Source organism: Polyergus mexicanus, unplaced genomic scaffold (genome assembly GCF_030449975.1).
Source record: "Polyergus mexicanus isolate NDT 795.1 unplaced genomic scaffold, iyPolMexi1.0 SCAF_10, whole genome shotgun sequence".
Taxonomy (NCBI): domain Eukaryota; kingdom Metazoa; phylum Arthropoda; class Insecta; order Hymenoptera; family Formicidae; genus Polyergus; species Polyergus mexicanus.
In genome coordinates this window covers 2,343,052-2,369,478 of record NW_027223330.1, presented here as the reverse complement: position 1 = coordinate 2,369,478, position 26,427 = coordinate 2,343,052, and the positions used below count along the sequence as shown (strand labels likewise).

The 26,427-nt window shown below is 35.0% G+C and overlaps 3 protein-coding genes across 8 annotated transcripts; 1 reads left to right on the top strand and 2 right to left on the bottom strand.

Moving 5' to 3' along the window:
• Positions 1 to 78: 78 nt before the first annotated feature.
• Rnasez (ribonuclease Z) lies at positions 79 to 3,580 on the top strand. The gene is made up of 6 exons (XM_070302522.1): positions 79 to 485; positions 619 to 1,360; positions 1,447 to 1,763; positions 1,864 to 2,259; positions 2,336 to 2,679; positions 2,840 to 3,580. The coding sequence occupies exons 1-6, from the start codon at positions 273 to 275 to the stop codon at positions 3,240 to 3,242; spliced, it is 2,415 nt and encodes an 804-aa protein (XP_070158623.1). The 5' UTR covers positions 79 to 272; the 3' UTR covers positions 3,243 to 3,580.
• Singed (fascin domain-containing protein singed) lies at positions 1,437 to 16,356 on the bottom strand. Of its 4 annotated transcripts, none has more exons than XR_011447430.1 (11): positions 16,025 to 16,356; positions 8,323 to 8,462; positions 7,728 to 7,971; positions 7,349 to 7,482; positions 6,684 to 6,979; positions 6,384 to 6,544; positions 5,787 to 6,257; positions 3,801 to 5,492; positions 3,291 to 3,470; positions 2,320 to 3,210; positions 1,437 to 2,216 (listed from the first exon to the last, which is right to left on the bottom strand). XR_011447430.1 is itself a non-coding variant. In XM_070302523.1 (8 exons), the coding sequence occupies exons 2-8, from the start codon at positions 8,383 to 8,385 to the stop codon at positions 5,287 to 5,289; spliced, it is 1,575 nt and encodes a 524-aa protein (XP_070158624.1). In that variant the 5' UTR covers positions 8,386 to 8,462; positions 16,025 to 16,356; the 3' UTR covers positions 3,743 to 5,286. The 4 variants fall into 4 exon arrangements, 1 of the variants encoding a protein (XP_070158624.1); XR_011447431.1 differs by having other exon boundaries at positions 4,898 to 5,492; XR_011447432.1 differs by having other exon boundaries at positions 5,172 to 5,492.
• A 4,866-nt stretch (positions 16,357 to 21,222) lies between these two features.
• Positions 21,223 to 25,921, bottom strand: LOC138937176 (rho GDP-dissociation inhibitor 2-like). 3 transcript variants are annotated; one of them, XM_070303174.1, is made up of 4 exons: positions 25,281 to 25,533; positions 24,344 to 24,534; positions 23,735 to 23,959; positions 21,223 to 23,547 (listed from the first exon to the last, which is right to left on the bottom strand). In XM_070303174.1, exons 1-4 carry the CDS (start codon positions 25,310 to 25,312, stop codon positions 23,348 to 23,350), a joined length of 648 nt encoding a protein of 215 aa, XP_070159275.1. In that variant the 5' UTR covers positions 25,313 to 25,533; the 3' UTR covers positions 21,223 to 23,347. The 3 variants fall into 3 exon arrangements, with proteins under 3 accessions (XP_070159275.1, XP_070159277.1, XP_070159276.1); XM_070303176.1 differs by lacking the exon at positions 25,281 to 25,533 and adding an exon at positions 25,138 to 25,210 and having other exon boundaries at positions 21,224 to 23,547; XM_070303175.1 differs by lacking the exon at positions 25,281 to 25,533 and adding an exon at positions 25,751 to 25,921 and having other exon boundaries at positions 21,226 to 23,547.
• Between the last annotated feature and the right edge of the window lie 506 nt (positions 25,922 to 26,427).

Here is a 26,427-nt window from a genome sequence, read left to right as displayed (position 1 = left end):
CTGGGTCTAATGATATGAATCACTTCAGTAAAATATATTATGTTATTATACTACCAGCTAATACTACATTACTGCGCATGTCTACATATGCACGTGTCTAAAAATTCCACGATCTGACGTGAGTTCGCTGGTTGAATGTGCAATGAGGTTAAATTCGTATTGCATTAGAAATGATCAGATTTCACGCTTGAACAATATATATACACGCATCCGAATAACTTATTTAGTCCCTACCGACGAATGTTTTGACACGATAACAAAAAATCAAACGAATGAAGTCCAAAATAGTCTCATCCGTGTATCATGTGAACTATCACACGCTGCTATCGCTCTTTATAAAAAATCACAAATTGCAGCAAAATTGTTGTAAATATTACACAACCATGCCGCGTTCCTCTACGCACATACTCGCTATGCAAAGAACGAGGCAAAAACACAAAGAAAAATCTTTAAAATATCTTGGCAATGCAAATGTGTCACTACAGGTTAGTATAAATGATAATAATAAAAAACAAATATTTGAAAAATTTTTTAGACTCTTTTGAATAAGAATATATTCTCTTAAATCATAATTTAGTATTTAATATCGATTAATATAATATATAAATTTATTTGTAGATTCTAGGAAGCGGGGCTTATGGTGCGCCAAAGTGTGTTTATTTAACAGCAGGTCACACTAGCTATATTTTTAATTGTGGAGAGGGAACACAGAGATTAGCGTATGAACATAAATATAGATTAACAAAGTTGGAACACATATTTGTAACATCAACATCATGGAATAACTTAGGTGGCATGCCAGGAATGCTCTTAACAATACAAGACGCTGGAGTGCCAAAAATTAATGTGCACGCCCCTAAAGGGACTATAGAGATATTTGATGCGATCAAGAAATTCGTGATGTTGCATGCTTTAAAAATTCATGAAGCAAAGTGCGATGAATCAGAGCCATATACAGATTCAGTAATATCTGTATCATACGTTCCCATTAAATCAAGTGCACAACAGAAAGAATCTACAGATATAGAAGAAGAAGTGATCGATGATATCGATGATTATGACTATACAACCAATTCTAATGGCAAGCGAATATTTAATAACACAATAGAGAAGGAGAGAAAAACACAAAAGGTTGAAGAAAAATTTGACAACACAAGGATATCGAGTGCAATGTCCTATATTTGTAGATTGCACCCTCGAGCAGGCACATTATCCTTGGAGAAGTGTGTGGAAAAGGGTATAAAACCTGGTCCTTTATTCGGTCAGCTCAAAGCTGGCAAAGATATTACTCTTCCTGATGGTACAGTTGTTCTGAGCACAGATGTCTGTTCTCCAACGACGCCAGGTCCTATTTTCTTAAGTATGTTTTGAAACGATTAACAAATATTTAGGCATTAATATTGAACAAATTTTTTATATTTTTTTTTACACTTTATTTATGTACAGTTGTAGAATGCCCATCGGAAGATTACTTAGAATCTTTTGTAAATCAGCCTGCCTTTGCGCGACATCACACAACAATGTCGGACGAGAGTGATACACCATTTTGCATTGTTCATTTTACACCTCAAAGGGTAATGGATGACCCTCGTTACATAGAATGGATGGTCAAATTTGATCGCAACACATATCACATAGTAATAAATGAGGAAAATGAATGCATGGGCACTGAAGCAATTCACAGGCAACAGCACAAACTTCATATGTTACACTCTGAAATATTTCCCTTCTTAAACGAAAAAAGCTTTCAAAAGAAAATACGGGTAAGATGTGGGTGAGACATATCGAAGTTGTTTCTCTTGATTTCGGAAGTATCTAAATATTTTTTCATATCCTGCTGCAAATACATTTTTTTTTTTTTAGCCGAATGATCTGTCCATCATATATCGTCCCAGAACAAATCACATTATCCATTTACAACCAGAACTGAAATTTGATACAAAGAATGAAGTATTGTTGCATCCAGAAGAATATATGAAAGAGGTTTTCGAAATCGAAGGCTTTTCAGAAATGTTGAAAGATCTGCAAACAAACATCAATATTCAAACGGAAAAGTTATCTATTAGAAAGGAATACCCAAAAATCATTATGTTAGGCACTGGTTCCAGCGTTCCGAGTAAAGTTAGAAACACGAGCGGTATACTCCTACGAGTGGATAAAAATCACAGTATGTTGTTAGATTGTGGTGAAGGCACATTTGGACAGATTGCGAAAATCTATGGAAAATACAAGATGGATAACATCATAAAAACGATTAAAGTTTGTTGATGTTTCTATTTTTCATAATTTTGCAATGATGGTGACTTTTGTAATACTTGCACAAATTATATTTTAGGCAGTGTACATATCACATCCTCATGCTGATCATCATATTGGATTGGTCGGTTTTCTAAAAGGAAGGAAAAAAGTCACACAAGATCCTTTGTACCTGTTCGCGCCGGCATATATTGCTATGTGGTTGCGATCTTATCATAGACGTTTCGAACCTATTTTGCATCAAATGACGCTAATTCCGAACAATGAGTTCTTCTTGGACACACATAACCCGGCGGAGTACAAATACCAAAATATGTACAAAACATTAAATGTACAAGCTGTGAAAACGACATATGTCAAGCATTGTTCTTATTCTTTCGGTATTTCTGTGACACTTAATAATGGGAAGAAAATAGTATATAGGTATATATATAATAATTTCTTATAAATTTTTTCGTATACAGTATTAACTTCAATTTGACTAAACGCAATGGATCTTTGATTTATTTTATAATTTAGTTTGAAATAGATACTCTATCTTAATATGATAAACATGAACCATGACAACATTTTATATTTTCAGTGGTGACACTATGCCTTGCGAAAATCTTGTGAAACTCGGTCAAGATTGCGATCTACTGATTCACGAAGCAACAATGGAGGACGATCTATTGAAGGAAGCAAAGATAAAGTTACATTCGACCACCTCACAAGCCATACAGGCAGGTGAACAAATGAGATCAAAGTTCACGCTATTAACGCATTTCAGTCAACGTTACCCAGTGATACCTCCCTTGCCCAACGATGATGAAAATAGCTTTAAATTGAAAAATGTAGGTATTGCATATGATAATATGCACATCAGTTTATCGCAACTGCCGCTTTTGCCTTTGATGTATCCAACATTAAAATTGATGTTCATTAAACATTTTACGGAATTGGAGGAACGAACTGCTAAACGCCATCGAATGGCAGCAAACTTATAATAAATATTTTAGGCGATAACTCATAAAAATTATGACAACCTTAATTACCATTTTCGTCTTGTTGATATCCGATATAGTTCTCTGTTGCTGACTCAAAGTCAATATTTTTAACAAGTGTTTAATAAATATTGCATAGTAATGGAGAAATAAAATTGAAATTCTGTTACCCGCACTCCTTTATATATATAATTTTTTGACATATAAAATAAATTTTCCAAACTGAAACCTCTGTAAATAAAAAAATGATACCATTAGTATATTTCTTATAATATTTTTATGTGAGAGAAAATATATTATAGAGATTAGTCATAGAAAATATGTTACTAAAATCGAATACAATAGATGTAATAGTGAGTTCTTTATATCGTTCTGTATATAGTTCTGTAATATATACAATATCAGTTTGTGAAAAGAATTACATCTGATTGAATAAACAATTCAATTCAGTCAAAATCCTGATCAATAAAAAATTTTTTTATTATATCCTTTAATTTATTACATCCATTATTCTTAATGCATTTCTACTGTGAAAAAGTAGTAAAAGAGATTGCCGCTTACATAAGTATATAAAGAAGTTTTGTGTGTATGTAATATCATCGTGATCGATGAAGACATATATTTTATCGACACATCTTATCCAAAGGTATAAAATACTCAACGATCACGGTTTTCATACATTTCGCGTCGTAAAAATACGCGTTCCGTTCTCGTAACGTATAAAATTAAGTGGTGCGAGGCGTAGATAATATATATTACGATTATAAAACAACAATGTGTTGAAGAGGCAAACGTATATTTACACGAGACTGATTTCAATGTCTTTCAAAATAATCTATCCGACATATCTATTCTCGTATCTCATACAATTCTATTCGATATAGTACTATATTTCGTAAAACGTGAAACATATAACATAGGCTATCCTCCGCCAATTTGTTTATTGTTACGAAAAGTGAAGAAGATTAAGTCTATCTTACTACTAAAAACGCGTGATATCCGTCGAAGTGTATCGTTCTTAATAAACGTAAAAAAAGCGAACAAAAACGCGTAATCTGTATGCTACTGCAAATCTTTCCATCACCAAGCCTTAGTTTGGCCTTATTTAATATATGTGGTAGGCTAGTATAAATGTTGTGAAGCATGCGAAGAGAATATAGCAAAACTCTTCTGTGTGCGTTTCATTAAATGCGCTTTGCCTAACTTACGATCGTAACAGATATATTTTGGTAATGGAAACTGTGAAATGTGAAATCGATATTGAATCGATCAGGCAGTGGTCGCGAATATTGGTCGACTTATTGGATTTGGCTCTCTTTCAAATAATGTATCTCTTTAAGAGTATATTTATATTCATTTAAATAATTCGCTTAATGAATAAAATGTGCTCGTAACTGTAGCAATTTGTTATCACGTTGCGAGCAGAAAGAAGAATCTATATATTCCCTCTCCCTTTTTTCTTTTTTTCATATTGATGATTTACATTATCAAACTTATCATATTACAAAACACATTAATATAAAATAAGTAAATATAATAACAATTATTACCAATTTTTATAATAAAAATTATTTATGATAAAAAATTCAGTATACGAATAGTACACAAGAAAGACATTAGTATAATATTGAGCTCGCAACGTGGCAAGTTATACTTACAATATACAGGTATAAAAGTTTGTGTATTATGTATAAAATAGATCCTAGACAGTTATGAAAGTATCCAAGCCGGTCTTGGATTTTAGGATAAATCGTTTATCGCGTCAGTTTGGAATATACTGCGGACTGACGAAACGTTTTATCAAGCTCGAAAACAAGAAAATCGTACGTCGATACATTGTAAACTGTTAACTCTATGCTGATTGCTCAACGCGGTATGCTCGATTAATTAAGTACGCCGCAGAGGAATTAGTCCAAATTGCGAATCTTTTACCACTGTTATTCGAAGGGTATGATACTGTGCGAGTTACGACCAAAGCTGAGGAGGCAGTGGAGTACAAATCTTGCTCGTTGCACGTTTTTTTACGTTATTATATATATTGCCCACATTAGAACTCCCATTTCGTGGCGGACTCGTAATCCGACTCGCCTAAACGCAGCGCGCCGTTTTTGCCCGCGGTGAGATACCGGCCGTCCACGCATTTGATGCAGATCCGTGACGGCTCGCGCAACTCCAGGTAAAAACCGTCGGATGGTACGTCCGAATCTACGGTCACTCCTTCGCTATCCGCGTGCCAATACCTCCCGTTTTGTCCTATTTATTATATGAATAAATAAACGCTCGATAAAATCAAATCAAGTAATCGTAATCTAGAAATAAATACAACAATATTCTATTTCTTTCAATGATAAAATTAATAGCCATTATATTACGTTACTATATTTGACTTTATATATACATTATATTTTATTTTAAATTGAGAGAGACTACCACATATCACATATATTTATATTATATTATGGAATATATATTTAAAATTTCCAAAAGAAATGATTAATTCAATTTGATTAACGTGGAAATTAATAAATTACATAAAGAGAAAATTACCTTTAAATCTGACCACACCGCGCTCGCACCGCTCGACGCGTATCGTCTCGTAGGTAGCCTTGTTGCACTCAAGCTTAGTACTGGCCGCGCTTTTAGGCCCGACAAAGCCCTGCTCGCATCGCAGCACCAATACAGGCCGGTTCATCAGGTAAAAGTAGTACTTTGCAGCATCGGAATCATTGCCGTTCAGCGAGTCGGCATTCGCGTAGAGATGACCGGATCGCTTGGTCGCCAGGAACTTTCCATTGTTTGCGCGCAACGCGACCGTGCCGTCATTTGACTGCCACGCAAGATCGAACAGTGCGTTCGATGACCGCTTGTGATCAGATGCCTGGATACCGCCGCCGGCTTCCAGACTCCAGTAACGATCCTGCATCGTTCGTACGTACCATCGTTTCGTCACCCGATCAAACTCCAACTGGAATGTCTCATGGCCGGAGATCTCGTCCTGATTGGCCGTCACGTCAACGCCTAATCAAAATCGTGATATCAATCTTTGATTAATAATTCTCCTAATAATAAGTAAATCCGCATTTTTATGAACGAGGAATCTCCAATTAAAGTTTAGAAATCTCGCAGTAAAGTTTAGAAATCTACCTTGCTTGACGGAAACATATCGCTGGTTCAACGCCGCGACGAATGATGCTTGTGGCAGAGATTCTTCTAAAGAGAAAAGCTCATCACGTGTAACGGTCGTTGATCTTGATTTTAGAACAGCCTTACTACCAATCGGTGCTAAATACGCGCCGTGTATATCCCTGCGAGATATCGAAATGTTCGATTAACATCATCTCGTATCTTGAAATGATTATTATATTTTTTATACGTGTAAACAATTATACAGAAGGCCGAACGAAATGATTGCTAATTAACATTAAGATAGTTTTATCTACGTACCGAAGGGCGAGAAGACCGGCGTGAAATTCCGCAGCGTACAAACAGTCTCGCGTGCAAGCGTCCAACAGTTTGCCGTCACGTGCGAGATATTTATTATTGCACGTATGCAGCGCGTAATGACCGCCTTCAGACTTAGCACGATCCTTGTGACTATCATCGTCGCTCATGGTCGCTGGACGAAATTCCAATGTAAATAGGGTGTCCTCACCCCAGGGCACTGGCGCGTCCACATGGATCTCATCTTGAGTCGCACTCAAATGCGCAAAACGTTTTCTTCCGGCCGATCGAAGATTCACCTAGCCAATTAAATAAAATTAGTATTAAAATTAGTATTATCCTCTTAATATATATATATATATATATATATATATATATATATTCTTTAAATTGTTGAAAAATGCTTCACAATTATCCTCAAGTTAGTTAAAAGAACTTAAAAAGATATCCATATAGTATAGTATATAATCATAAAAGAACGAAGCGATGTCGGAACAGATTAAGATTGTTTAATCTGTTCCGACATCGCTGGTCAAGAAATTACAACAATTAGCGAAATTGTGTGTACATATAACGCAACGCCTAGATTACATAAACCACGGATCCATAATTACGTAAATGCTTCGGTTGCAAGACTTGAAAATGCAACAGGTATTTTTAAGATGTACCTGCGGTCTGGCGGCAAGGTGTACAAGCCAGTATTCCGCCTCTCCCGGAGCCTTAGCGGTACACTTCAATTCATCTTGACTCGAGCCTAAGAAATAGCCTCTCTGAATATTCTTGAGCGCCCATCGTCCGCTGCCTGAAATTTATCACGGTTGTCGTATATTGAAAGAATCACACACCTCAAAATATACATATACAAATATATAAATTTTAATTATTCGTTACAAAGCCCCGATTTTAAGTAAATGTCGGATGTGACAATACAAAAATTGATTCTATCGAGATATTCGTAATTAATCAGTAAAAAATAAATAAGATAATTTTAGTAGATTATAAATGACACTGATTCGCGTAAAAAGGATTCCAAAAGCTCGTATATACCATCAGACGCGAGTTGTATTTGAAAAGCACATCCCGGATCTGATGAATCCTCGCTCTCGCATGTTACGTTACCAAACTGGTCGACTGCTAGATATCGATCCAAGTGCGAGCGAAGGAAAACCTGATGCTCGCTACCCTCCAGAGTCCATAATTGTTTCTTTTTCAGACTTGAACCATTGGCGTTTATCTTGAAACCGAATGTCTCCGCTGTTAAATATTTAAACTTTCCGTTTATCAATCCAACCTAAGGGGGAAAAAAAAACATATCAATTATACTATAATTCGCTCATTGTATATTTCCGCTAAATAAATAGTTTAAGTTTAAGAAGTTTGTTGAATCTGTCAAATACAATTAATAGCAATCTAAATAATAAGATAATTTTTTTCATCATTATAATCAACAATATTATACATAATTTGACTAATATACGTAATGTAACAATTTTTTTCATTTAAAAAAATGAAGGAATATAAATTAGATATCGATGGTCCAAGTTTTTCAGCAATACCTTTAACGTATCCTCATATAACTTCGACAAATTCGCGACAGGGTGTATTAAGTTAATATATATATTCAATTAATTAATGCACGTACTGTCCATCCCGATTTGTCGACACCGTTCTCAGATCCTATATTCTCCGAACCGTTGCTCTGCATCGTACTGACGTGGCTGGACAAACTCGCAGTTGCTCTTACTCGAATTACAAAATCTACTCAAAGTAGCTTCTCAACGTCTAAAACAAATGTGCACATTAATTATATAACATTGTTCGTTAAAAGCATCTCAAGTTATACTCAAATATAATTATCTCAAGTATCGTATATGATAAGTATTAAAGAAAATTCTTAAGCTCGTGACTAATAATATCACCGATTAAAGAAGCATCAAAGAAGATTTTACAAAATTTATCTTCATCGATCTTAATTGAATGACATTTAATGTAAAAGATCGATATTTAATGTAAAAGAAGATAAAAATAATTATTTTACATTGCGTTAGATATCTACTCTCATATTCTACGTATGCAATTAATTAAAGTTTAATTATTAAATCAAATATTAATAATTTATTCCTTCCTTTTTAGATATAAGCTTTATTATACGAATATCTTTTCGCAACCGCTGTGCATATTACTTTGAAATAACATATAACAAATATGTTATGTTATTCGTTATTTACGAGATACACGAGCGTTATAAGTCACGTTCAGTGGGGAAAGCACCGAAGCATGGGAGGTTTCATGTGCGCCGATTGAGAAATCCGCCACTGCGCGTATTGATCCTCGAGAGAGAGTTTCATCCCAACGTTATCGCCAGCAAACGTCTACTAACGCGAGACAAAACACCGCTATTATTTGCCAGATAAGTATGCTCCCTTTCGGGCTTCTCACTTTATTTATACATGTCTCATCCCGTTGTGATTCCGTCCCCTTTTCATCATTTTGATCACAATTTTATTTCTCGTTGTAATAATCCCATTATAATAATTATAATAGGGCACTATAATAATTATAATGTCTAAAGACGCATTCGGTCTTTTGTTACTATGATATTAATACACATATCACAAAAATCATAAGAAAATTCAAAATTAAAAAAAAAATTCAAACTTAAAAAAAAATCAATAAAATTTAAGTAAATTAAATTTAATAATTTGAATAAGTTGTAGAAACTTTATACACTTCATTAAAATTTATGGAAATCAATTGCGAAAGATTTCGATTTTTAAATTGCTTATTGTTTTATATTACAGTTTTTTTTGACATGACTAATATTAAGGTTTTTTTTTAACGGTTGGATTTTAATGTAGGAAGCGTAATTTATTTTTAGCGTTTACATCACAACAATGGGATAAAATCGCATATGCAAATCCGCTTGATTTGTTAAAATTAATATCTGGCCTATCGTCCGCGATCAATCATATACGCGTCTCGAGATTTTCTCGCCAATCATTTAGAATCAACTCCTGTTAAACGTGCCAGTTAAATGGACATTCGCCAGTAACGTAGCTGTAACCGTTAAATTAGTCGATCGAATGAGAATATTCGAGAGGGTATGCAAGAGGGTATGAACCTTTCATTACTGTATTTTGTATCTAAAGAAACAGAAAGAAATGGAGCGTACCCCCAGAGTCGAAAAATCTATATTTTTAATTAATAATTTACGATTCATTAAAATTTCCTACCAATTCGTCAAAGAGCGTGTCGAACGAATTTGCTGATTATACGCGAGACATCCTATATAGTCATAGGCATCTACTGCAAGTGGCAGATAAATGTAAATGAGCCGTTCAACTTGATGCGCGACGTGTCATTGAACCGGTTACTCACACCAATACCGTAATCACACCGTAAATCTGGACTCGGAAACAGGACTCGTTTCGCACAGCGATCGAAGTTCTTAATCCATATCGAAATAATTGTGCGCGAGACGCTCATAAAAGCGATGTTACGCCACCGATAAAATGGTATGTGAATTAAAGCATTCCCATGTAACACGTTCGTAAAACGTTACGCGCAGGAATAACAGAAGGAAAAAGAAGAAGAAGAAGAGGTCCTTGAACTCGTGAAAGAAATTCCTTGGTCTTTAGGAAGCACGCGTGGCCGTGATATTCAAGATACCTGTAGCTTGACGGGCAAGAAACACAATGTTTATTTAATTTAATGAGTTCAATTAAAGTGCGAAGTAAAATTCTTTTGTAAAGTTTTCGTTCAATATATGCTAAAGAATTATTTCTCATCGCTTACACAAGTGAAAAATTATACGTGAGTTATACTTGTAAATTGGAAGATAAAATCATTTGATTATATGTATCATAACGATAAATATACCTTAATGTATGCTTAAGTGTCTTCAATTTCTCTTAATTTGCTTTCTGTGCATCTCTATCGTTAAAATATCTATTGCAATTTTATAATTTCTTATAATTGATTTAACGTAAATACAAAATAATTTTCATCTGGCAACAAAATTCAAACTGCACAGAGCTGAATAATGAAAGCAGGCGTCGCTTTGTCAACACACGGTAGATAAGATCGCTCTTAAATTTTCCTGTCACGAACACGAACGGAAGTACTTTCAACGACAGTGAACAAGGACGACGATGCGTTAAAGCGCAAAGATGCGTTGACACGTTCAATTCGAGCGACTCGATCGAGGAAATCAAACGGGAACTCTCTTCAATCTAGCGATTCAATATTATTCGATTAAAATTTTACCAATTTTATTAAATTTTATATATGTATATATATATATATACTTAAATCGGATACATAGCAGAGAATATCGCGTGTTAAATTTTGAAAGGGCAAGAGGACAACACGATGATAATAAAATAGTAAATAAATAATCGTCGACGATAAAGAGATCTAAAGGTACAAGCACGCCGATCGGATTTAGAACGATAAATGTGGCACGATCCTGCCATACTTTTACGAGCTGTGTGATGCAAGTATCGGTCCAAGAAAAGCCACAGAGACGGGTCTTTGGCCGAACTTGGTTATCACCGAGGACATCGATACCATCATCTCGTTCGATTATACCTTTATACGGTCTTTTTTCCCTTTCTCATGTTTCTAATGATGGATATATTTTTTCTTCATTAATGACACGTAACACGCGATATTAGAATCATCCAATATTAATGTCTTAATCCATTGATATATATTTTTAGATGAAGTTTGAAATGTACAGGAGAATTCTCTCATAAAGATGAGAATAATTGAGTGAAAATATTTTTCTATTTAATTAATAGAAAATATAAAAATATATAAAAAATAATCACCTACAAAAATTCTATTATGAACATATGAAACATATGCGTACATTAGTTATTAAAATATATTTTCTAAAAATACAAAAGAATAGATAATATAATTATATTCATTTATAATAACGAGACGACTTTTATTACTGGAACCGATACTAACTTTCCGGCTTATTAAAAGGGGACTCTGACATTCCATATCTGGACAATAATTAATCGTTTCTGCCTCCGAATCACAGAACAACGTGGCTCGCGCGTTCTCGTTTCAAGTTATTGACACTAATTGGAGAAAATTCACAGTGTTTACGCTCGAATATGAGCCATAAGTGATTTACTTATGCTTCCGACGTGATTGCAACGATAAAGTCACGCGAGCCTCTCTTTTCATTCGAGCTGGCAACGGAATCCGTTATGCGTCGAAAACGCGAGAGATTACCGTGGGATTTAAGAAAAGAGAATAAAGAAAAAAAATGCGCGCGAATAACACAACCGCAGGCAAGATCCAGCATCATGTTCGACGCGGCGGGGATGCGAGGAACAACAAACGGTACATACAAACGTCCGGTATATACATCGCACAACGATATACAATATACAGGATGGTTCATTGTACGTAATATACAAGATGCGCCATTGCTAGAACAAGTATCGTCACGTGAAAATTCAGTATCGTAAGTATATATCGCATGAGAAACTTCCGCGATGTTAAATGTTCCTGCGATCCAGAGATACCAAATGTCAATGCAAAAAGAGATGACGGTATACGTGCGAATTAAGAAGCGAAAGCGTACAAACCGAAAGATTTTGTATTAATTAATTAATTTATTATTATTGATTAAAGAAATAATCAAATGTCGCTTCTCTCTGAAGCAAAAGAAAAGCGATCCAACTTTTGGTGTATAATATCGTGCGCGTTTTTTTTTTCTCTCTTCTTCCTTTGTGCAATGTCACTCGAAAGTGGCAGCTGCGACTGCATCGTGAAAAATCGCGGCAAGAAATTAATACGACACATGTGTACGAACGCGAAACTCGTGCTCGCGTTTCTTGCGAGGGCACGTGCTTACTGTGCCCTTTTTGTCGTATTACTTTCAAGGATATTATACCGTTGCGATAAGATGATTAAGTATTATGATATACCTATATCATGACGAGATGCTTATGTTGTCGTAATGATCGAACGATCGATAATTCATTTTTTCTCATTATTTAATACAATAGCGCGCGCGCACACGTATATATATACAGAGTGTCCCATTTTAAAAGTTTCATATTTTAATCTGACATATTTTGATATAAAAAATTAAATATCTCGTAAAATATTTGGTTTTCGATAATCTTACCGTAATACTTCTATGTACAGAATAATGAGACAAATCAATTAGTATAAATAATTGTTTTTAAGAAAATTATTTATAATGTATTTTTTAAAACAATTATTTGTTCTTTTTTGGCACTAATTGATTTGTTTCATTATTCTGTACATAAAAGTATTACGATAAGATTATCGAAAATTGAATATTTTACGAGATATTTTATTTTTTTACATCAAAATACGTCAGATTAAAATATAAAATAACTCAAAAAGTACTTAATGAAAAAATACTTTATTATAGTGTTTTGGAAAGCTCTCGAGATAAGCTACAAGAATATGCAATGAAAAATAGGGGGGGGGGGGTTCCGTTTAAAAAACGGAAGTTGATCTTCAAATGATCTTGAAAATGACCTTTAATGTCAAATCCAAGGTCACTATTAGATAGCCCCCTTTGTTCCCTACAACTATTATCCGAGTCATTTTCCTTCAAACGTTGATCCTGAAATATTATGAGGATGGAACTTTTAAAATGGGACACCCTGTATATAAACGAATATATATATTATTATGTAAAATATTTTAATTATAGAATATATTTTGAAATTTTTAATGGACATACGGTAAATACTTTAATGCATAGAGTTAACTGATACGTTGATGAAAAAAAGCAATCCTTTTAAATATATGAATCTTCTATTGCTCGGGTTTAAATGTCTACGATTAGTCTCAGTGATAATTCGCCAAGCTTGATTGTTGTCTATTTTTATATCATCACGAGTTGTTTTATTATACCAGATATATACTGTTTTTTTTCCCATTCTTCGCGCATTATACTGTGTTATCGCTACAATATAGACTTTGTATTAGCCGACAATTGAATGCAAGTGAATGTGAAATTTCGCGTTTAATTTATCGCGGTTGAGACGTCAAAAGAACGTATTTTCATTAAGTAATATACACAAATTAAGAATTTAATTTTGTGTGAGTTTTATTCTCTCTCCTTATCTAGAAAATCTTGAATCGTATAAAACAGCAAATCGAGATTATTTTTTTTCCGTATTTTATTTTAATTTCATATCTTCGTGATTTTATTCTGTAAGAATAAGATCTGATACACACAATCGCAAATAGAAAATACTTCAAATCATTTTTTAATCACGCATATAAAATATGAATGAAGAGAATCTTGTCAATGTAGTTTCTTGAGTGAATTTTTCATAATACAATTTCTATTTTACTATATTCATAATAGAATTTCAATTTCGTACGGAAGCCATTTACTCGGGAATGAAAATAATGCGCGTCACGGATTTTACTCGCGATGTATGTAATTATACAGCTACCTGCAAATAACGGAGTCTATCAGGGATCTCTATAATAACTTTCCCACGCGTTTCAAGTCGTCGACGAATCCCCTGGACGTGTTTAATCTGCTAATGTACAATACTTAGGACGTAAAAAGATTTTTAAGCTTCTCGTTTTAAGCGGCGGACCCAACACTAGAATTGACAAAAAGGTAAAACTTATTTCGTCTGCTTTATTCGAGCGATCGATCTTGCAGAGCTTTGTAGTTAGAAACAAACACTAATTTTATATGATCTATATGCTAAATTCCAATGAGATTTCACGAAGATAAAATAAGCTATTGCTAAAGAGTGCGTGTCTCGAACAAAACGAGTCAAATTTTACCGAAATTTTGTCGAATTGAAGAGAAAATGAGAGGGGGGCGAAACTACAGAAACGAAATTTAAATTTTGACAATAGAATACGACTGGTTCTCGGTCTCTTCCTGATTATTTTCCTTCGGAATACCGATGTGTCATACGCCCTTTCGTTTCGACCGGTGGTCCGGTCCGACCCCACCCAGCTGGCAGGGCAAAACCAGCAGAGAACTCGCAACCGACCGATTAGGATGACTCACTCGCCGCACTCGCGAGAACGGTGCTTCCGTACGAAATAAAAGGCACGCACTCCCCCGCTGGTGCGTCCCTCACGCGAAGGTCGATAAAAATAGTTGGTATATCCGAAGATTGAAGGCCACGCGTACGAATTTTCTCTCTCGAAGGGCTTCCCGGTCGGTCTCCATGGGAACTGTCCCCGTGATGATCCCTTCAAGGTTGCACGAGCTCTCGCGAGGATTATCAGTTCTGATCGCAGGCACGATCGTCTTGTAGGGGTCATGCACAATGACAATGATATTCGTATAACTGATTCGTATAATTTTCTGTCTATCTCATTACGGGATATACTATCTCTGAATCAAATTAACGATTATATATATATATATATATATAGTCGTTTCTTTTCCTATAAATCTTATATAATATAGAATATTTAATGTCTGTCGGTGTCGATTAGCCAAGGATATATCCCGATACTAAAAACGCGAATAGAACTTTGTTTTTCTAATAACTCTTTGAGTTTACTTATAATACAGATGTATAATATATTTAAATCTTGATTTATTAAAACTGTCAAGAGATATTTTTTTATCCACTCGGACCTCTTTGATTAATAAAAATATACGAAATATATAGAGGGACCAATAATTTTCAAGTTACAAAAATTACAAGTAATTAAAATTGAATTAAGAGAGAGAGAGAGAGAGAGAGAGAGAGAGAGAGAGAGAGAGAGAGAGAGAGAGAGAGAGAGAGAGAGAGAGAGAGAGAGAGAGAGTAAAATAGATCTTATTCTTCGTTTAATATCGAGCAAATTTAATAGACGCGTAAAATATAAAAGTGTGAAGAAAAAGGAAGGTCGTTTCGACTTGGTCGTCGAGCAGCAATATATGTATTGTATATCGTTCGAATTTTACATCGCTACGTCATTCGCGCCGTGCGTGAAACCGAGGTACGCTTTGTCTTCGTCGCACCCTCCCATGCCCCTTGTCGTCAAGGGGTATTGAACTTTTCATCTACTATATATAATTTTAGCCCAAGTACTTGGCGTATGTAAAAAGAGCGAAAAATACCATCCAAAAGACTGCCCAGAGATATTTAAAAGAACTCCCTAGCAACGCGTCTAAATGACGTAGCCTTCCTGGTCCCTAATCGTCTACTAGGATATCGCGTCGTTGTTTAGGTCCGGTATACGCAGGATACCGGGAAGGAGGAAAGAGGATGCGCGCACGCGAACGTTATCCGAAGCAGGAATTCGCGATCTCGTGTTCCGCCGATAAGCACGAGGGACAGGAAGCTGAGGCCGGCTTCTCTCCTTACCTTTTTTCTCTCTCTCTCTTTCTTGCTCTTTCTTCGCGAAGAAGTCCTGCTTCCCTCGATCGTTGGCTTCTTGACGCCCGCTCCTGTCGATGGCACACACGCGCGCGCGTCTCGTCCCGGCTCGACACGATTCGATCCGACTCGCGATTCGGCCGCACCTCGGCCGAATTGTGCGTAGAGAGACGAAGAAAGAAAAAATACGCGAGTAAGAGGACGAGATAAAACGACGGGACGACGGAGCGATCGGAAGGAAAAGAGCGTCGTACGCGAGAAACGAAAGAACGTACGCACGAATCGACGCTCGTCACGCTACTGAGGTCCGCCGTACAGGCGTACAGTACAACTACAACGTCGACCGCTGCTCCTGCTCCTAGGCAGGCGGGTACGGGGTGCGGGTAGGCCCCGTTGCGGCGACGCGGGAGCGTGTGCGAGGGTAGGGGTTGACGGCTGTCGCATCTCTCTTTCTCTCGCTCTTCTTCTTTCTCCTCTCTAGCGATGGCGATGACATCCTCGTGTGCATTCATTACAGCGCAAAAATACATGCTATATCAAAGTCAATGTTATAAGATACAGATTGCAACTTTTTTTCGTTTACAAGATTTTATTTTTCCTTATTCCTTCCCTTATTTCTCGAATATAAACGAGTCTCAAGTTTTATCCGTTGTTAAAAGGAAGAATTCGAGCCGTGACAGCTTTCAAGAAATGGCCCCCATATCTGCGCCTCGGTTATAAGATCACGGGCCGATTGCGAGCAACAATCTAATAATCAGGGAACCCTGTCATAGCACGAATTAATCGCAACGAGAGACAGATACCCGTCGTTAATCTGACTGCTACGAAGGGATCAATCTCACGCGAACAAGTGACATATTTGTTCGATAAGCGCGAACGAAGCGAAACCGATCTGGACCCATCGCTCGCAGCTGACTCGGCACGAGACGAGAGTCGCGTATGCGGGAAAGGAGGAAGAGAGAGAGAGGGTTGGGTGCGAGTGGTATAAACGCGCATCGAACTGTCGACGGTTATTGTATAAGGGCGGTGAACCTCGTCCGTGTTTTTCGCGCTGTCGGCCGGTCGTCGCGATAATAATTTCGCGCACGAATCGCGTCCACATCGTTCGCGCAATCGATACGACAAGCCGCGCGTCAGCGAGCGAACGAATGGACCCTTTTCGATCAAGTGACAATCTCACATATTACGGTGGACATTATGTCATCGCATACAGAATCTCTCGTCGGATATCCTTTTCATTACATAAAAATATGGCATTTTTTTTATCATAAAATAATTATACTCATTGCTACAATACGATACAAAGCGCATACAAATAACAAAATCATTCGTTTATATTTATCAAAAAACTCGCAATAAAAATCTTTCCCCTTGTAATAAATAATCATAGCATTTCTATAAATATTATGCTGTCTCGACCCATTCAATCTCCCGTTTGATTTCTATAACGGAACCTTTGCGTTCATTTAAGCGCAGAATTTCAATCTCGTTTAAAGTTATCATTCTTTCTTCCCTCTATTGCTTCATTCTTCTCCGATAATGGAAATACTCTTGTACAGCCAGATTTTTTTTTTTTCTATTTCTGGCCGGCTTTTCACCGCCGCAAAAATCTCTATTAATGGAGATAGCAAGGAGATAGAAATCTTACCGAGCTAAATTGCCAGATACTTAATCAATTTTGCCATCTCCCGCTTGTAATGCGATTTCTCGTCAGGTGGAATTCAATGATGCCTTTCGCATCATGATTGCACGATCAAATGGGCTGAAACTCGACGGAAATATCCCGATGATATCCGGGGAATCTAGACGATATCGCATCTATTGCTTCCTAAATGATAACAGGGGAAGGAGAGCACGCGAGGAAATCTTAAAGCTAACAGATCCAACGATCTGTTCCAGATCTATAACCGGATTTCTCAGATCCAATCTGTCAGGCAAATCTCTCTGCCGACTAGATTGATGAGATTAACCAAACCAGTTTGGTCGAGTTTGACCTGACTCGGTAATACTCGCCTAATAAGCGCACGTGTTTGCTTTCCAATTAAAGCACACGATCGTATATCATTCGCGATAATGATGAAGAAATCTACATTAACGGTTCTTTTCCTCTCTGCATTTCCTGATATCAATTTACGATTAAAAATGCATGATATATGTGTGCGCGCACATTTATCTACACATATACTCATATATTACCTAATCACAAGATTACAATTCTGAGTTTAATTGATTTTAATATTAAATATTAAAATGTATGTGTGTATTAATAAAAATTTCTCAGTTAATAATATTACATAATATTTCTAATATTATTAAAGATTAAAGAGTGTTATCAAACGGCGATTGCATATAAAAGATATTTAAAACGCATTATCATAATACACACTACCTTGCGTTTCTTCTTTCATTAAATAAGCACTAATATTTTTTGCTTTTAGGATTCAATCAATGTTATTTTACCCAAGGATATATTAATGACAACTCGAGATTCCGTTACAAGTTTCGCATTGAGCACAATCGTTTGGGCTGAGCGACCAATTAAAAAAGCTATCCTTAATTAGTCGAATAGCTCCTACTTAATTTGATTTGGCTCGAGGAGCCAGAGATTTTTTCGAGCGTGTCTAACGAGAACCTCTCGCATCCGTCCGAGATCGTTCGCTTTCCGGAAACATGCTGTCTTTTTCAACGAGAGAACGTCCCTCTCCTCTTTGTTACTCGTATCGTTTCGTGAATCGTATCCGTCAACATGTAAAATTTCGTCGCCTGCCCCATGCCCCTTTTCAATTTCTTAGTTATATTCTAGAATTATTTTTTAAACTCTATTATAAGATAACAGAGAGAACATCGATAAGCTTCGCGTTATGTGTTTCGTTTGTCAAATCGCTTTAAATTTCATCACGTTTCGACAAGCTCGATAAGCACAAGCCTGCAATTAAAAATTCCTTTGTATATAGATATTTATCGCAATCACAATTTGATAAATGAAATCCAAGATCACTTTTGTTTGCAATTATTTACAATGCACATCATCAACATTGCAATGTTTTATTCTGTATGATGACGATATATATCTTATTGTTAACTGATGTTTTAGCATTATTCATTGCACAAGTTCAACACACTTGATTACCCAGAAATCTTACTTTGCAATCCAATCAATGAGCTTGGATAATTGATTTCCTCATGAGCAATATAATACTACTGTAAGCATAATTTATGCTTCAACTCCGTAAGTAAAGAAAGATGCACTAATAATAGAAAAATATGCAACATGAAGATATCATTTTGTAATAAAATAAAAAAGTGATTGCTCTCTCGCAATAACAAGAAGCGTCTTTATACTATATTCTAATAACGATGATTATGGCAATTGATTTTTTCCCACTTAACGAAACCTTTTCGTTATAAATAGATTTTGTTATTTATATGACAAGATACACTCTCTCAATCCGCACGTTTAATTTGCATTTTTCATGGCACTACGGACATGAAAGAATTATTATTATCAATTATTACATTAATTTTTGAGAGAAGCTCTCTTCGCAAATTCTTTCGCGCTCTCGTCGTGCAATAAATCACTGATGATAATTCCTTAATTCTGCGACTATACAATAACTTTAATTAAACGCATGAAAATGCCACACCCTTCGATTTTCCTGCAGCATCTTCCCCACATCCGAAATTACGGAAAGCGCAGTATCAGTCTTTTTTTTCCTTTTCTGTCCACATATCTTTGATAAAATCAATTCTCTTGTCAGAATAAAATATCTGTTACTAAAATTCTTAATTTTAAAGAAGAAAAACATGAAAAAAGATGATATAAGAAAATTTAAATTCTCAGATGTACAATTACTATTTATAATAATAATGGATCAACATAAGAACAATAAGAATTTAAGATAGATAACGGTGCGTATTAATAATGAAGTATTTTAAAAATTAATCAGAAAATTGTTTTGGAAAATTATTTGAGAATCATTGTTATAATTTGAAAAGTGACAAGTGAATTCTCTAAATTCTAAACGAAAATAAACTCTAAACAAAATATTCTCATATTCTGGGATATATTCAGAATAGTGAGAAAATATCATCTGTGAATCACTGTGTGCCACGCATTTGTAGAGTTTAGATAAGAACAAATATATTTCGCTGAATATATTCGCTGCGATTAATTTTTCACTTTCTGCGAATTTAATATTGCGTTGTGAGCACTTTGCATTTTTGTTGCGTCTCAACTCTGCACGGCGCAAACGCGTCGCTGACGAGCCCGAGCCGGCCGAGTTCGCTGACCGGCCGGCACGACGGATAGCAGAGAGAACGCGCGCCACGAGAAAGCTCCGCGAAAGAGTAGACCGTGACCGTGACCATGACCGTGGCCGAGTTGTTGCAATCGCAATAGACATCACCACCAGCAACGATCGCGGCGACGCTTCCCCAAAAAATATAAACTCATATTATATGAGAATTTATATATATTTTTTCGGGTTGCTATCACCATTATTATTATACTTTAAAGCAATATAATGACGCTTCTTTTTTATACATACAACATATACATACACGCATACAAAAGTATATATATATATATATATATATATACATTGAAATACTTTACATCAAAAACTATGTTTCATCTTAATTGACAGTATATTATATATGAATGATAGTATGTTTATAAATAATTGATTGAATGATTTTTCGGTAATGCTATTATTATAGCAGTTTATATCAAACTACAGAGTGTCATAAACGATCCGAGTTTTTCTCTCTTTCTATTTCTTGCTCTTGTAAAATAAAGAAAAGCAAAATTTTGTTTCCATTTATTATTTTTTTCAATTTTTAGATCACTTTTAGAGACACTCATTTATGTTACGTGCATGCTACTGCGAAAACGAATGCCAGATGTATAAACCTAATTCTAACATAATACAAGATATCTGTGCATTATCATGATTTGATATCAACAATCCCAATTCGTTTCAAGTGTCGAGAAATATTTATAGCACATTCGGTAACGATTGGCATAATTCTAAATAAAACGTCATATATCTTTATAAAAATCTATATCAATTTTGAACAAATGGCACCCTTTGTATTATTAGCTTTACTGTTATTGGATTTTGAAAATATATTTCAATAATGGATAACAATATTTATAAGAGTTTCATCAATTTATATCTAAAAATAAAATGAAATGTACCTAATATTTAAGCGTAATGTCGGATAAAGAGAGGCGAAGAAAATATTGACGTAAGTTGTATATTTGCTATACAGTAATCGGATTCGCCGCATACAATATATATATATTGCGTCACATAATACAAATGAATACGCGTGATATACAAAGTACATTCAAATCCTAAGCTTAAATAATCCCAGACAATTCTAGAAGATTCTCTTTCTTTCTCTCTACCTCTCTCCCATCACTTACAAGATACAAATGAATGTACAAATAAGAGCGATAAAGGAAAACTAAGGATCACCTTGTATTCGATGATAAAAAAGATGCTATTGGAGCTAAAAGGGCACAATCGAAACGACTATGTTGTTTGTGTTGTGGAAAAATATGTTTTGGATGAAGAATACAAAATATGATTCTATTTCATTTGCACAAATACGTATGTATCAATATATACTTTGTGTAACTTTCCAATGAGATAACTATTCTCAATCTATTTGTTTCTCTCGTGAAGCTCGTAGTAAAGGTACAAAATGTCTATACTAATATATATTCTTCTCTTTGTCATCGCTCATTATCGTACAAATACGTGGCATTCCTATACGATTGATCAGTATGATTATCGAAAAAAACACCACAGACTCTAATACAATATGATTATATAAATATACAAATTTTTTTACACATTAATTAATTGTTGGTGGTGTGCGCGTTTCTAGGGTAATTAGGGTTTTCAATGATTCTAGTTACTTGCGTGATAAACGCATTCACTATTTTCCATGAAGGATATGGTTTTTGGAACTTTCAATTTGCACACACAAATGTAGTATTTATGTTAAAATTATTCCCGATAATAATCCTCGTAATTTTCCTGCAAGAAGTATGTAAACAAAATACCATAATTATTTGTTTGTAAAACATTCAAGATTTTTACTATTGATAAGTGCGTATTCATATCCATCAGATACTTGAACTATAACTAAATCAATATATTCTCGCCCATTACAATATATAGAAATAATTATATTACAAAATAAAGGTATATAAGTGTAATATCATCTTATCGGGCAACGATCAAAAATTAACTGAGACTACTTATGGCACTACCTATCGAAAGGTTTTTTTTTACATCTTTGATTAGAAAAAATCAATCAATTTAATATATGTGCTTATATGTAAATAAAATATTAATCTTTAATACAAAAATTATATAAAACCATTAAAAGTCATTAATATAGAGAAATTTTTCTACATCTCTTTCATTATTATTATAAATAATAATATTACCATAATTGTAAGCAAAAATTTGTGTCATCTATTTTGCAAGATAAAATTTATTATATTTGTGAGATAAATAATTGATTATAATATGTTATGCAGTTAAATGTAATCTAATCTGCTATTCAAAATTTATTATGAACATAATATGATCTTTTAGAAATTTTCTAATTTATATAGAAGAATAGAAGTACTGTAGTGTTATTCTTTTTTTGTAACCTTTCTTTCACCAGTTTTTTTAGTTAATAGATATTTAACATATAATTTTGTATAACATTATATAGAATGTTAAATATGTGACGAATATATAATAATCAAACAAACTCTGATCGCTGTCCGAAAATCATGTTGTACAAATATTATCTAAATATTTTGGAGCATTTTTTTTACTCTTAATTAATATTATACATATATAGTGGATCAAATGTTGGCTTTAACATTCACTATAAATTTCACTCATGCATCTAATACTCATCATTCCTGGAAACACTGGTTTGTCACGTCGTGCGTCGCTTAAGTCATTACTACTGGTGTCTGCTTGTACTAGTGACTAAAGATTACGTATACTTTGCAATTCTTGAGTACTACTTTTATGATTGAATAATTCAATCAATTACAAAGAAAACTCTTAATAAATATTGATTATATTCTTTCTCTCTTCTGTTACTTAAAATATATTATTAATTTTTATGGCAACGCCGAGACCACAACTAAAAAACATTATAAATCATTCATCCAAGTCTGTGTTTTGGCATTTCACATTCTTAATTATTATTTGCAAAGTGTGATAAGGCTAGGAATTGTAAATTATAGTCTTCCTGACTTCCTTGTATCCAAACAGGATAAAAGACGATTTATTCTTTCCAATCCTTCTTGATTTCGAACGCCCATTCCCATTTGAGATGTTCGTGCTTGTCATCGTCTGTGAAGAGAGAACTGACACTGTAAGAACCTCGCGCTACGACGCCGGATGGCGCATCCTCGGGTGGGGTGGTATAAGATTGAAGTTCTGTTTTAGGAGGATACGAGCCTACCATATGTGTCATCTTATCAACTGAAACAAAAGAGATTGTAGATATAAAATTTGTTCAACCATGCTTTATGTAGAGGTTATTATATGTTTCATTTACCCGTAACTCCTAATTTGCATTTGTAGCATTAACAAGAAATTTATGGTAATAAGAAATATGACATCAGTCAATGTTGGATTAAACACAAAATGATAAAAAATAAAAACATACCAGGCACACCAAGGCGATACGTCTTCTGAACATATTTCAATCCATGCACAATCTCACGCTGTACTATAAAATCGATTCTGATTCTGTAGCTCACACCCTCCTTGATGACAAATGTCTGTTTTTTCAATTGTGCTAAATCACCGGTCAAGTCTAACTCCATATCCGGCCGATCGGCGACACACAGCGCCAATTTCTTTACTATTACCTTTCTAGGATCATTGGGATCTAAAAAAGCATGCAAGAAACTATTGTTACTATTGTGCAAATCTTACAAAATAGTTTTCTTTTTTTCTGCATTTTTTAAATGCTATCGCTATATATGGTTATCATTTTTATTAATGAACAAATAAAGATAAATAAAAATATATATATATTTTAGTATTTTATACACAACCATTATGATATAACTATAAAGAATTATTTGCATAAAATTAACAAAAATTATGGGATCAAATCTTTATGGAATACAAATATTTTATACATTAATAAAAGCAAAAAGTGCAAAGAAAATAATTGATATAAATAACTTCAATAAGTGATGATAAGAACAAATCCTAAACACATTTATACATATGTTTTTTATACATATGTAAAATAAATGAAACTCACCCACTACGATACCACCAGCTTTTGCTTCTCCCAGAAGCGTCTCCTTATACTTGCGTAAACTTTCATCTTCTTTGTCCGCCTCCAGGATCTGTTCGATACTCTTCTCCGGCGGAGGCTTATAATCGGACTCCAACTCCTCGTCCACCACATCTACATGATCACCCGTAGGGTCAGACATCACTATGTTCAAACTAGGAAAAATATATGTATATATATATATATAAACAAACTAATATATATATATAGAGAGAGAAAGAGAAAGAGAGAGAGAGAGAGAGAGAGAGAAAGAGAAAGAGAGAAAGAAGAAAACGCGTTATCACGCGATATAGAAACTTTTCGCTGGTGAAAAGTCCGAGAATTTGGCAGGCGGCGCCAAATTTCACGATGAACAGCGGGACGGAAAAGTGTACACGGTACGTGTATATCGGCGAAATATTTTTAGAACGTTCCAAGTGATCGATCAGGCAGCCGCGCGTAATGACAGAAATTAATGAGAGATCCTTTAATCGGTTATGCTCTCACCTGCACCTTTCACACACACATACATATACACACACACACTTGAAGTGAAACACTACGTACGTGCAAAGTGCTAAATTAAACGATCGAATCTCGAGATCCGTTCACGAATATGAACAATGTAAATCTATTTATTTTAATTGCACATGTGTGTTTTGTATTTTTTTTATTTATAAAATGATATGGATATATACGTTTGTCTCCCCGGGATGAGAAGCAGATAAGCATATAAGGTATAGAAAATGCGATTAGAAGGATGAGAGCCCGTTGCTTACTAGGGGGTAATGTGTGCTTCCACTTGCTTTTCTTTTTACGTAAAATCGGAGTGTATATTCATTCTAAGCTCGAAAGGTGTAAGAAAGTGCAGTAAGAACATGTCTATATCATGAGACAGGTTCCAAAATTATTTTTTTTTCACCTGCACTTTCGATTGTCCTGCTTGCTTTCCATTCAATAGCCGATGATCAAACTTGAAAGATATCAATTTTCGATGTCATAGATACTTGGGAGAAAAGCCAATCGTGGTATTTCGTTTATTTCGTTTATTAACGAATGCACTCATTTTCGCGTATCTACCAGTCATAATTAAATGGCGAAATTTTGCCGGCTTCAATATTACCCGCTCAATTATATGTTTATCCGAGCACACACAAAAAGCACGATGGATTAAAAGTTCGAAAGACGGAGTTACGTCGCTGGAGAAAAAGAGACAGACAGAGACAGACAGAGACAGAGACAGAGAGAGAGAGAGAGAGAGAGAGAGAGAGAGAGAGAGAGAGAGAGAGAGAAAGAGAAAGCGGTCGAATAGATAACTCCGATTTCGCTGGAGAAGACGCGGCAAAGACTCGATCGAGAGTTTAGGATATTCGCACTCTCTCAAACACTCACCGTTTCGTTCTCGGGATGTCTCAACAGGCGACTTGTGTGACGATACGACCGGCGTTCACGTACGCGAAAACACGCACCGAATTATCGGCAGATCGCTAATCTCGTTTGTCTCTACTGGTCTCCACCCCTCCGCTTCGTGCTTCGCCGAGCGGAAGACACGGACAACATGGCGGCTGTTTCAAATGGGCGGGCGGGCGGCGGGCGACTTCCTGCGACCGTGTGAAGCTTGCCCCGAATGGAGGTTATGCGAGTTTCGAGTTTACGTATGACGCTAAACGCGCGTTTAGTTTAGTTCTTTCTAATAGAGCGATCACCGTAATTTGTTAGAAGTCGATATTTTTATGTGAAAATACTAAATACGTTGAACGAATCTAGGATTTCTTCGAAAATATTCATATACACATTCGTCTTTTATCGGCGGTTTTTTTTTAATGCTTTTTTCGGGTTATTTTAATTTAAAAAAAACTAAACACATTCACAATTATTTAACATCAAGCCTTTTTTAATCTTACTCTTATCAGATTTATTCTAATTTCGATAAGATAAACTGAGTCATTTCTTTTTTTATTGTATTTTGTATAAATATAAAAGTTGATTTTTCAAATTGCTATATTCTTGTAAGATTATTACAATTATATTAAAAAATTCAATGTATTCAACAAGCGATGTTAATGAAA

Coding starts and splice junctions, on each gene's coding strand:
- LOC138937176 (XM_070303174.1), bottom strand. CDS start 25,312: ATGGAAAGCAAGCAGGACAATCGAAAGTGCAG. Junction 23,960..24,343: donor AGCTGGTGGTATCGTAGTGG/GTGAGTTTCATT, acceptor ATGCTTTTTTAG/ATCCCAATGATCCTAGAAAG. Junction 23,548..23,734: donor GTATCGCCTTGGTGTGCCTG/GTATGTTTTTAT, acceptor CTTTTGTTTCAG/TTGATAAGATGACACATATG.
- Singed (XM_070302523.1), bottom strand. CDS start 8,385: ATGCAGAGCAACGGTTCGGAGAATATAGGATCTGAGAACGGTGTCGAC. Junction 7,972..8,322: donor TCGACAAATCGGGATGGACA/GTACGTGCATTA, acceptor TTTCCCCCTTAG/GTTGGATTGATAAACGGAAA. Junction 7,483..7,727: donor AATACAACTCGCGTCTGATG/GTATATACGAGC, acceptor GATAAATTTCAG/GCAGCGGACGATGGGCGCTC.
- Rnasez (XM_070302522.1), top strand. CDS start 273: ATGAAGTCCAAAATAGTCTCATCCGTGTATCATGTGAACTATCACACG. Junction 1,361..1,446: donor GCCAGGTCCTATTTTCTTAA/GTATGTTTTGAA, acceptor ATTTATGTACAG/TTGTAGAATGCCCATCGGAA. Junction 2,260..2,335: donor ACATCATAAAAACGATTAAA/GTTTGTTGATGT, acceptor ATTATATTTTAG/GCAGTGTACATATCACATCC.